Below are 12,320 nucleotides of genomic sequence, written 5' to 3'. Positions count from 1 at the left end.
CACACACCTCAGCTATCTGAGCTGTCTGTCCAGGACAGTGCGTTAGTTGTTAGAGATTAGTGAGAGAGAAGAAGGTGTAATGGTCTTGCACCTGCCCATTGAGTTGTCAAAACTCGCTCTGGGTGGGAGCCGGTACCGAGCTGCGAACCCAGTACCTACGAGCCTTATGCCCGATGGCTTTACGACGACACAACCGAGGCCGGTATGCATTTGCAGTTCATTTTCATGCTGTCCTGGGCATACGCACCTCAGCTATCTGGACTCTCTGTCCAGGACAGAGGGTTCGTGGTTAGTAAAAGAGAAATCGTTAAACTGGGTGTGAGTGGGAACCGGTACTGGGAGGCGAGCCCAGTGCCTACCACCCTTGTGTTCGATAGTTTAGCCACTACACCACCGAGGACGGTAATATGCTTCAAAATATAGTCCGCATTTTAGAGGAAATCTATAGGTCACGTGATCATATAACCGCGGGAAATAAATCACATGGCATTTTTCGCGGGAAATATCTTTGTTGTTGCTGTTGTGTCTTGATTGATTTTATATTTTTGTTTAAAATGACGACAGACATTGATCAACGACTAAGAGATATTCAGAGAGAATATCTCGATTTTCTCGATGATGACGTGAGTTAAGATATACGTTTGTTCTGGATTATTTCATCCCGATTTTGACTGTACTTAGTCACTGTAAGCCCAGGCAGCGGAGTAACACTTTTGTGATTGTCTGCCTAATCACTATTCATTTCGCCATATCTCTCCTCCTATAAACCTAATGCAGACACAATTTTTATATATATATATATATATATATATATATGAAAATTGTGTCTGCAATGTTTCAGAAATGTTCGTTATTCTGAGCATACATTTACTGACACTGTTCAAACGCGTGCAGTGTGTGTGTGTGTGTGTGGGGGGGGGGGGGGTCCTTCATGACGAAAAATTGCACACCACAAAACCTACTTATAGGCTTTAGGAGTGAAAAATCACAATCATGAAAATGCTACGGCGAGTGAAAACCAAGCATTACATGCCATTAGGCATACTAATTTATGAAGTAATTGATACATATTATATTATACCAAAAACCCGCTTTACAATATTTACACTCAAAAAACCTTTTCCCAAGGAAAAAACCTCACTAAAGCAATAGCTATTGTTCGAAACACACATGTTAATTATGATTGGAGCTTCATAAACTCTAAAATCTGTTCTGTCCCGCTTTTGGGAGGTTTTTTGATTGGGAAATGTATTTTTTTTATTGTAAATATTGCAAAGCGGGTTTTTGGTATATTTACACTCAAAAAACCTTTTCCCAAAGAAAAAAAATCACTAAAGCAATACCTATTGTTCGAAACACACGTGTTAATTGTGATTGGAGCTTCATAAACTCTAAAATCTGTTCTGTCCCGCATTTGTGAGGTTTTTTGATTGGGAAATGGGGTTTTTATTGTAAATATTGTAAAGCGGGTTTTTGGTATATTTACACTCAAAAAACCTTTATCCAAAGAAAAAACGTCACTAAAGCAATAGCTATTGTTCGAAACACACGTGTTAATTATTTCGTATAGTACAATCCCGAAAGCTGCTCATCCAATATGTGTAATAATTGTGATGTCTTGGGTGTATTTTTGGGTATCTTGGGAGTAAATAGTCGGACCCTAAAATCAGCCCTGTTCCGCATTTTACAAACGAGGCGGAAACGGACGTATGCATATGTTTAGGTCTGACAACAATATTTGTGCTTCATGTAAATTGTAAATCATATAATATTGATAAACTGTCAATAAAGTATATAAAAAACCCTCATTGGATACGATTTAGGAATAATTATGGTTTTTGTGAGGTTTTTTTATTGCGAAAAGGTTTTTTGATTGTAAATATGCCAAAAACCCGGTTTTTGGCATATTTCGGGTGACCGACGTAAATCATGCAAAATTATATTATGTGGGCTGTTTGTTATGTAAGTGGGTTATTTTTCCACAGTCGCCAGATTGAAATTACATTTGCTATACAAGCGTGACAAGGTCAGAGGGTTGGTGTGGTCATGACTGACGAACAACATTTTAATGGGGTGGGGTCAGTTTGTGCTCCAGCAAATTAATTATTTAAAATACAATGTAAAAAAAAAAAAGGGAGAGACTCCCGAACATTCCAGCATGCATGCTAATACTATCACTAACCCTAAACTGAAGCCTGAATGCTGGAATGTTCAGAAGTCTTGCCCTGAAGGTAGGGGATATTCGGGTAATTGCAGACACACTAGCTTCCATTGTATTTGCCACATGGAAATAGAATGCTATACACGATGACGCCTGCCTAAAATTTAAATGTACTTCATTGGCTTCTTGTTTTTTTTGTCACTATATATCATAATCTGCCATTGGGTAGACGGGGATTTTCCCAGGGCCGTAACATGCAGCAGGCTGACGTGCCTTGGTCCGTAAAGTAAGCACTTTAAATCAATTGCTGGTAATAGTGCTATGCCTTGATTTCAAGTGCTTTAGAAAACAATTACCACAAGTGTGGCAGTCAATTAGTTCTTGCAAACAACCTGTGTAACAGTATCTAAAGTACACCTAATCGCCATAATCGGTAAAACTCTTCATCAATGCCTAACAATGGACCAGTCTTTAGCTCGTATTCTTGTGTTAATTGGTGTTTGGTAATTTTCCCAGACATCTACTGGGACCTGTAATCCTCCAGGAAGGCACTTAAGCGTAACAGGATTCCCTTACTGAACAATCAAGGTTCAACTTCAAGACTGATCAAAGAAGATGCCAAATGAAAGAATAATCTGTACTATTTAACTGAATAAACGATCTGTGTAGCACTTTTTTAAAGTGCAATAAGTTGTCAATCAACCGTTTCTGTCCTGACACCACCTTCCCAAAACACGCACACTGAAAACATTGATCTGTGTATGTCATCAAAGGAAACAGACTTTGGCGAATATGGTCGTTCTGTCTTTTGCGCCCATTCACTGTCGCGTGATATTTTGTCATTTATAGAGTTAATTTGCAGTAACTGATTATTTGGCTACTTACTGTCTTTCCGTTTCTTTCAGTACATGCAGGATAGCATAAACCATTAGATCAACGGTGCAAGTTTTACACCTTTGTTGGGGATGTGACTGCTTAAAAAATAAAAACATTAGAAAGTTGTGTTTAGCAGTACAATTATATATCTTGGGTGCCAAATAATATTTACAACCCCTTTATAAAAACAAAACAACTTTTATGCTACCAAAGCAAACGATTCATTTGAACAAAATAGAAATAAAAAGGTCAGAACAGTATTATCCTACATGTATATGGAAATCATATTAAAAACATTAAACATTTTTTTTAGATGTTTGAGATAACTTGGAATTTTTATTAAAATATAATATAAAAACTAATTGGTTCACCAAAATGAATGCCTGTGAATGACAGACTAACATTATCTCCTGTTCAGTTACATAAAATACATTCATACCAATCCTTTTGTACCAGATACTGAGGGGCTAAATAAGGAGTAGGCCGCTAGTCAACTAACACACAACAATATACAGTAACCAAGCTTTCAAATATTTTTAGTGGATTTTTTTTTCTTCTGATTTACTTGGAAGATCGAGAGAGGGTGGATTGGAGGGATAAAAATTGAAACATGGATTTCCAATAACTATCTGTGGTCTCATTAGCAATTTGCAGACAATAAAATGGAAAGTTTAATGTACAAATATGGAATGTAGCAGCAGTATGGTCAAGATTCCCTATGTCAGCAATTACCCGAATCTCCCCAATCTGACATTATATTTCTTGTTTATTAATTTCAGCAAGATCAGGGAATCTATCAGCAGAAAGTGCGGGACATGATAACAAACAATGAAATCCGTCTCATAGTGAACATCAATGACCTCCGGAGGAAGAATCTGAAGCGGTCACAGGCGTAAGAATAATAATTAACTTGGAATGTTTTCAATAAATTGTGATCATGCATACATCATACATGTACACACCAGGGCTTGACCTTAGCGGTAGCCTGGGTTGTTTTAGCTACCAATTTCTCACTTAGGCTACCAGGGGCCTAATTCACATAGCTCTCTTAGGCTCTGCTAGACAACAAAGCATCCTCATTGCATGTCTTTTAGCATTGCACTGTGAGATCACAAAGTTGCAAGAGTTTAGTGAATTGGGCCCAAGATGTCTAAACACACTATTCCTATGGGATACTAAACATTTTTTGGCACATCCAGTTACTACGCAATCAACAAGATGCTTAAACACCTAAACCTAAAACAACATGTTTTAATAAAACTAAACAATTTTGCTTTTTTTTCTGTCTTGTAAAAAAACATTCATAGAAATTATGAGGATACCAATTTTTACTGAGGGCTACCAGATTTCACTAAAAGGGTCAAGGCCTGCACATGTTTCAAAATCCACTGTGGAACAGGTTCATGCAATCTTTACAGGGCTCGAGCCTTAATGATGACACTGACATGTATCAGTTGTTGTTATTGTCATGTAATTTGCCTTAGGTCAGGGGCATCACCGGGGTCACTCAGGGCTCGAAACTTGCAAAAAAAGATGCTGGCCCCAAAAATAATAATAGATGTTGGCAAATCATGGTAAGAGAATCACGAGCATGATTTTAATGTGGAATACAAATACTAATAGTGGCTTATATGTTATAGCTCTAAAGAAGATCACCCACATAATATTATTTGGGCGAATAACACCTTTATTTTTTATTTTTTATTTAAGTCGCTCAAATGAGATATTGGTCACATTTGGCAACTCGGTCACAGGCTGTTTCAAACCCTGGTCACTTTGATGCCTTCGGTGAAGATCCTCAGTGGAGGTTCAGAATTGGAGTTGGTGGACCATTTAATATGTCATGGTTGGCATATTCTTACGTTCAAACCATCTTTGCTTCTGTTAATTTATTCCAGAAGAAAAATGTTGCAGACCTTCAAGAAATATGTTTACAGAGTTCGAACTTATCGACAGCAATTGCCGTCATTGAGATATAAATTGCCATCGGTCATGAGCATTATCGATGGCACAACAGTGCCGTCGGTAAAGCTCCTCAATTATGGTAAAATGTTTACATCTGGTGTGCATTATCTGCCAGTATATATAACATTAGTGCATTTAAAATATGTCTACATACAGCAAAATAACCTTGCAGCTGTGTTTATTTGTTGCAAACATAATTTTTACAAATATTACCATGGGTAGTCTTTAAAATGCCATTGGTGAACAGTTTCACCCACGGCAAATTTGTTTTTACATTGCCGTGGGAGAGAAATTCTTACGTTCAAGCCCTGGGTTTAATTTAATGCGTGTATGATTCATGGGTTTTACAAAACTTGTCACTCACAAATGAAGATATCATGCTTTCAGTTTCCGAAGCCTGTGTTAGAAATTGAGAAGCAGTTTAAAATTAACTGCTCAAACTGATATCGTAATATTTAACATAACTACATGTAGGCCTACTTTAGCAACAACGTGGAAGGTTTGAGGTAAATGTGTATGAAAGCTTAATATTTACTTTTTATTTAATTATTCATCTTTAGAACAGTTCTTGGTTTTTGAAAATTATAGGCAAGTGGAAAATTGCACACCTCAGTATGCTATGGCGAGTGAAAAATCACTCTCCAAAATAAATAAAATAGGCAATGTAGCTCCGATTGGATTTTGACTGGTCTATTAAAACAATATTTCCTGATTTGTTCAACAAAGAGAAATACCAGTTTAACAACTGCATCACTACCATGTTTTTATTGTTTATTGTTTTAATAAAAGGACCTTCTTATCAGCAAAATGAGCTATGAAAACTGTTGATTTTTGTAAACGGTGGAAATAAATATACCCATCTATTTTACGTGCAATGTTTGTTAAGTGTATCATGCGCTGTTTTTCACACTCATCAGATTGAAATTATGTGCACTGTATGAGCGCGATCGCACCTGCACGTCTTAAAAAGTAGGGGAGACAGGGGCATAGTGGGCCATTTTTAGTTGTTTTGCCAATTACACCTGACTGGTGCAACATTCACCCATTGTCTCTATCTCAGTTTACAGAGTCAGGTGTAACATGAAAGAGGTTAATTTTGTATAATCCAGTTCTTGGCAAATGACAAATAAAAATAATAAAAATATTGGCCCACTGTGCCCCAGGTGCGGGGTACAATGGGCCAGATGGCGGGGTACAGTGGGTCAGGCATTAAATGAATAAAAAGGCAACATACGTTTCTGAATTTATTAAAAAAGACCAGCACACAGTAAATCGTAAGTTGGAACTTGACATCTCTGAAGTGAATCTAGCTCAGGATGTTTCCATATGGGGAAAGATCAACAGGAAATAGTAAGTAACGTCCTCCCTGCTCAGTTGGATTTGGCAGCTTTGCCACCATGTCCTTTGACTTCACATCAGATATATCATCCACAGGAGGAAACCTGAAAGCATAGGACTTCTGTGAGGCCCGCCTGAGAAACATCATCTCATACTCAGTTTCGTCATCTACGATAATTATGTCCTGCATTTGTCCAACATACCATATCTCTCTTTTCTTCGCTGTCGTAAACCTAGCCAATGCAACATCATCTTTCCTGAGACTAGCGATATTTCCCAGGACTAGTTTCTCACACGGTTCCACTTCGCTTCCTTGGTCTGAGGTAGGTGTTTTTTCATTAATGTCACATACTTTTCGTTTCGAGTTGACAGCTTCTTCATCATCAGAAATGTCATCGATGATCTTTCTTTTCGCCTTGGCTTTTCCTCTGGGCTTACCTTTGCCCTTTTCAGTGGCCAACCTCTTGTTTTGTTCCTCCAACATCTTTTCTTTGACTGGAGTTGCTGTTAGGATAAGAGTCTGACCTCGTTTTCTTCCTCCTTTAGTTTTAAGAGGTGGTGCCTTTGGGAGAGGTGAAACCATCTCTGGATGAATCAGTTTGGGCTGCACATGTATGCAGACTTGCATCTACATCAGAAGAGGAACTCGAAGGTATAAGTTCAGCATCAGGGACAGCTGGACTGGACAGCCCAGGTCGAGGTATTGGTGCATTACCAGGTCCAGCTTCATCTACCAAATGTTCATGCAAAGATCCTGGAACATCATCTGGTCCGATGGTGCCTACCTCATCAGCAGGAAGCACTTCTTCACAATCAGTGACGTTGGATGGTGCAAACTCATCATCACGAAATACATGTCGATTGAATGGACTGATGCCTGCCACCCGAAACCCTGCTGTTATATTCTGAGGAGGAAACGCTTCACCAACCAGTCCTGCTATATCATGAATTGTAATGGTCTTTCCAGGGTTGTTGTTCATAAATGCGTTAGCTGCTTGGCTGAAATAATGCTTAAATGGCCCATAAACCGTGCAGTCTAATGGTTACAGCTTGTGGCTGCAGTGTGGTGGGAAGATTAGTAATACTATTCCATTTTCCCTTGCAAGGTCAATGATTTCGACTGATATATGGCTATAGTGATTGTCCATCAGAAGGAGCACAGAGTGTTCCTTCGAGCATCGTGTAAATCTGATGAAGTACTTCAGAAAGGTTAAAAAAATTTCTGTAGTCATCCATCCAGACTGGGTGAGTGACTCCAATAGTTCCTGGAGGAGCACCTTTCAACATGACATCCTTGAAATGCACTCGGGGGGGGAAACGAGTATGGGCGGAATAGAATTACCAAAGGCATTAATAGCTGCCAGCATGGTTACGAGTGTTCCGCATTCGGCAGATGTCACCTTTCCCACTTGTTTTTCCTTTTTCTGAGCAATAACTTTAATTTTCCCCATGTCCTGTACAGTTTTGACACCTGTCTCATCTAGGTTATATGTCAGGAGCCGCAAACTAGAACTTTTTCATAACCGAATCAAGATTATCAAAGAATAAGCCAACGTTGTGTTTATTAAAACTCGTAGCACGGGACAGGCTAGTGGCTTCCGGCCGACAGCAATGAAGTCTTAAATGGTGTTTCATGAAGAGGGAGAACCAGTCTACACCCGCACACTTGTTAACTTTCCAAGACTCTGGGACTTTGATTGTATTTGCCACAGCAAATTCGTACGCAAGACACCTCGTCTGTACAGGTTCCAAACCATAGCACATGACTGAGGCTTTAACTAAGTATTCTTCCATCATGGCTTCTTGTTCTTCAGTGAGAACTCTGTTCACTGCATAGTTAGAAGAGAATCTTTTGCTTTATTCACGTAACGTTGGAGTGTTGTCCTCTTAATGTTAAAAGTCCTTTGCCACGGAACGCAGGCTGTGACCCTCCATGACGACTTTGTGTACAGCAGCTCTCATTTCATCTTCTGGCGTCGTCCCAATCTTACGGCCTGTTGGTCTGAAGCGAACCATTTTAATTTCAGCTGAATGGCTACCAGTTTTCTTATGATGGTGGCTGCTACAACCCTGAAATTAAAACAAACATTTTGAGTTTGAAGAATCCTACCATATAATATTGCCTACTGAGTCATTAATGTCTTTTATTGATACTCTATTCTCGAGTCCATATGTTTAAAAAAAAAATTAAGCATTGGGGCAGTGGTCCACTGGTCCACTATGCCCTATGGCTGGTGGCCCACTGTGCCCCGATTAGACTTGAAACAGCAAATCCAATATGGCCTCCAAAGAACAAGAAGATTACTTATGACAATTATGTTTAAAGGTAGTTTATTTATTACACTTATACATGTAAATAACCAATCTTGTACATCTTTGAGTGTTTGGACACAAAACGATTTTATGCAACTTAGGCCTACCTGATTTTTACTTTGGACTGTTGAAAATACGTTTCTGCTGATAAAAAGAAAGAAAATTAAAACAAAGCCATGCTGTGTGCAGGCAAACTTGGGGAATACCTAGGGGAATTCCATGATGATGTCATCTTGGAATTCTCTTTAATTAGGAAGTAGTAAACTGCAAAAGGCCCACTGTTCCCCGTGGCCCACTGTGCCCCTGTCTCCCCAAGGTCTGTTAGAAGACAACAGCAAAATGTATTTTAGGTGTAGGAAATTACTTTTCCTCAGCATTTTGTGCTTGTTCTGAGGCAATTTTTTGAATTGCAAGATTTTTGTATATAGTACGGTAATAATCAAGTCAACTCCCAGTTCTGAGGTTAATTAAAATCCACCAGATGAACTGCATTGTATCAAGTACAGTTTACATATAATTAATTATTATATATGTATATTTGTTTTCCATTTATGTTGTGCAGATTGCTGAATGACTCGTTCGAAGAGCTGGTGGCGTTACAGCGGGCACTGAAGGAACTGGTCGCGTCTGCAGATCCAGTTTACTGTAAACAACATGAAGATTTCTTTGTTGGCTTCGAAGGAAGGTGCGTAAATATTTTATTTCAAATATGAGGCTACTGGCAACTAAGTATTAACCCCAAATCGTGGACAGACAGTCCAGATAACTGAGATATGCCAGAAAGAAATGTTTTATTTAATGACACACTCAATACATTTTAAATACACAGGAGCACATTGATTAATTAATAAGGCCCAAAAAAATAATATGTGTGTTTCAGGTTTCATCTCTGGAAAAAATAGGGTAGGTAGGTAGAACCTTTTTTTTTTATATATATTTTTTTTATATATATAAACCGAAGTGTTACGAACCTAGTTTGCGTACTGCAAAAATTGCGGTAGATGTTGGGGTTTCTTTTTTTTTGGGGGGGGGGGGGGGGTTCTTTTTTTGGTAGTCAAATTTTTTTAGGGTCACAGCGTAAAATTAGGGTCGGTCGGGAAACCGGAAACACAATTTTAATTTCCCCCCCCCGCCTAATCAGCCATTGGATGGGTGCTGAAAATATAGTAGGGTGTGGGAAAACAAAGGGGGGCACAGAAATAAAGGAAAGTGGCAAAATGCAATAGCGGGGTGCGCTGCCCCCTTTAAATGGAGCAGCGAGAACACTGTGCATGTACCACAGCCTTTGTAACATCAGTTGTGGATCACTGGCTAAAAAAAAAAATAGCTCAATGCAGTGTTAGAAATAAGCTCTTGTCCGTTGGTCCTGACAAGTGAAAATCTGTTTGGACTAGCAACATGTGAATGGATGGCCAGTAAACACATCAAAATGTTCAATGCAGTTTTATTTTGAGCAATCAAAAGCATCATCCTTGTACTTGAATAAAACAAACCACTAATTTGGACAAGTGAAAATATTGGCAGACAAGTAGATTTCTAAATGTACTTGTCCGGTGAACTGGTGATAATTTCTGCTTATTTCTATCACTGCAGTGGGCCAACCGATGGGTGTTTGTTTGTGTGTGGGTGGGGGTGGGTGTGTGTGTGTGTGTGAGGAGGGGGAAGCATGGCTAACTCTGGCATTTGTCAATTGCGAATTTTATTTTAATTTGGTAAAAAAAAAAATAATACAATAATTGACATTTTTTAGAAAATAACTTGAATTCTGCAATTTTTGAAGTTTAATAGACAATGTTGTGAAATGTTTTGCTTACCCAGAGCTAGCTCTGGCGAGGGTATTGATCATAGATGCACATCAGAATCACCGAGTTACATCCTGCCTCTTGAATGAGATATATGCCATGGGCTATGTGATTACACCTTATTTGGACGTTTGAACCATAATTGGGTATAAGCTTAAAGGAAACATGACACGAGACCATATTATAGCTCATTTTAAAAGAAAAATGATATAAAAAATAATATACAAATAACTTTATAACAATAAAATATGTGTAGTTAACTTAAAATGAAGAAATTACGCTAATCAGTATCAAAGTACGATTTATGCATATTTCTTCGTGAGCGTTCGGAAAAAAAGGGAAGTGACGTCAGAGCCGCTGTACTCTTCCATTGTTGTTAACTGTTTATATATGGAGTAAGGGGCTTACGATCTTTTCAGTCCAACAGTGCCGTACTGCGCGGCCTTTGGGTGTAAAAATAAACACTTTAAACGATCGGGATTGTCTTTTTATGGTTTTCCAAAGGATTGTATCCGAAGAAAGACGCGTGTATTTTATCGCAAAAGAAAAGATTGGACACAAACACCGCATAGTACTTTGGTGTCAGCCTATTTACAGCCCGGAGCCCGAACGTTACCCGGAGACAAATATAGTACTCGGTTGCGAATGCCGAGGTGTACATTGTACATATTTGGCACAAAGATACACCTCAGCATGATGTATTTATATATGTTAAAACAAAAATGTAGAATTTTTTATTTATTTATTTTTTTGGAAAAAAACAGATTTTTCATGTTAGGGCTGTAGGCCTACATAACAAAATCTGTATTCACCGTCCGAAGAAGGAAACGTCAATAAGTAATTAAATATGGCATATACAAACATGGGATTTGGCATGAGGATACATCTCAGTACGATGTATTTAAATATGTTTTTAAAAAACGTGTAGAAAACAATAATAATTTTAAATAATGTTTTTAATCTTCGGGCAGAATACGTCACAAAAACGTTCCTCATCGCCCGAAGCCCCAAAGCAACACGAAGTTCAATACAAAATAAACCACTACTGTCGGTGTCGAAATAACTATTATGTTTCATCCACGGGCTGACTTGAGAATCGGAGTGTTGTTTTAGTTAATTGGTCCTTTCTTTCCGTGGCCTGCACATGTGATTCCTGATTGGCAGGTGTATATTGCAGGGTATCGACCAGGTAAGTGATTACCACGGTCTAGACATACGTGCCAGTTTTTTTAAGATCACAGGGTATTGTGGCGTAACCTGTCGCGACTATAGTACAATGTTAATGGACATTATCAGCCGCCCTGCTTCATTACTGTAAATAATGCTGTAAAACCCTTGATTAAGTAGACTTTCCCATCTAAAATTACAAAATTGACCATTTACGTAGTACCAAAGAAAAGAAAATTATCACTTGGGTATCGTGAGTGGTCGTTTTTACTCTAACGCACCCAACCAATAGGCCTAATAATATGCTACTTTTTTTTATGAGAGAAAAATACTATAACCCCATTTCGTTCTATTGATGCAAATAGAAATATATTTAGTTTAAAAGTTGATTATACTCTCAAGTCATTTATGTTGTTTTACAAGCCAGGTTAATTAAAGTGAAGCGCCTTGTCGTAAATTACAGCGTTTGTTTACACTGTGCATACAGATTTCATTATGTACAGCCCGAACATAAAAAATGCGATATTTTCTAAAAAAAAACCCACCCAAAAATGTTTGTCCTACATTTATATTTTTAACATATTTAAATACATCATATCGAGGTGTATCTTTATGCTAAATATGAACAGTATACACCTCGGCATTAGCATCCGAGTTTTGGTTTTGTCTCCGGGTTACTTTCGGGCTCCGGGCTGTAA

At 38.3% G+C, this 12,320-nt stretch overlaps 1 protein-coding gene across 1 annotated transcript in view; it reads left to right on the top strand.

The window, feature by feature from the left end:
- Nucleotides 1–492: 492 nt before the first annotated feature.
- Nucleotides 493–12,320, top strand: part of LOC121377043 (zygotic DNA replication licensing factor mcm3-like) — a 47,339-nt gene continuing 35,511 nt past the window's right edge. The window contains exons 1-3 of the mRNA XM_041504894.1: nt 493–623; nt 3,817–3,929; nt 9,216–9,338. Coding sequence (XP_041360828.1) covers nt 555–623; nt 3,817–3,929; nt 9,216–9,338 — 305 coding nt within the window. The 5' untranslated portion in view covers nt 493–554. The remainder of the gene's footprint in view (nt 624–3,816; nt 3,930–9,215; nt 9,339–12,320) is intronic.

Source organism: Gigantopelta aegis, chromosome 7 (assembly GCF_016097555.1).
Source record: "Gigantopelta aegis isolate Gae_Host chromosome 7, Gae_host_genome, whole genome shotgun sequence".
NCBI classification, from domain to species: domain Eukaryota; kingdom Metazoa; phylum Mollusca; class Gastropoda; order Neomphalida; family Peltospiridae; genus Gigantopelta; species Gigantopelta aegis.
Note: the sequence above shows the minus strand (reverse complement) of the source record. Positions and strands in the feature narration are given on the sequence as shown.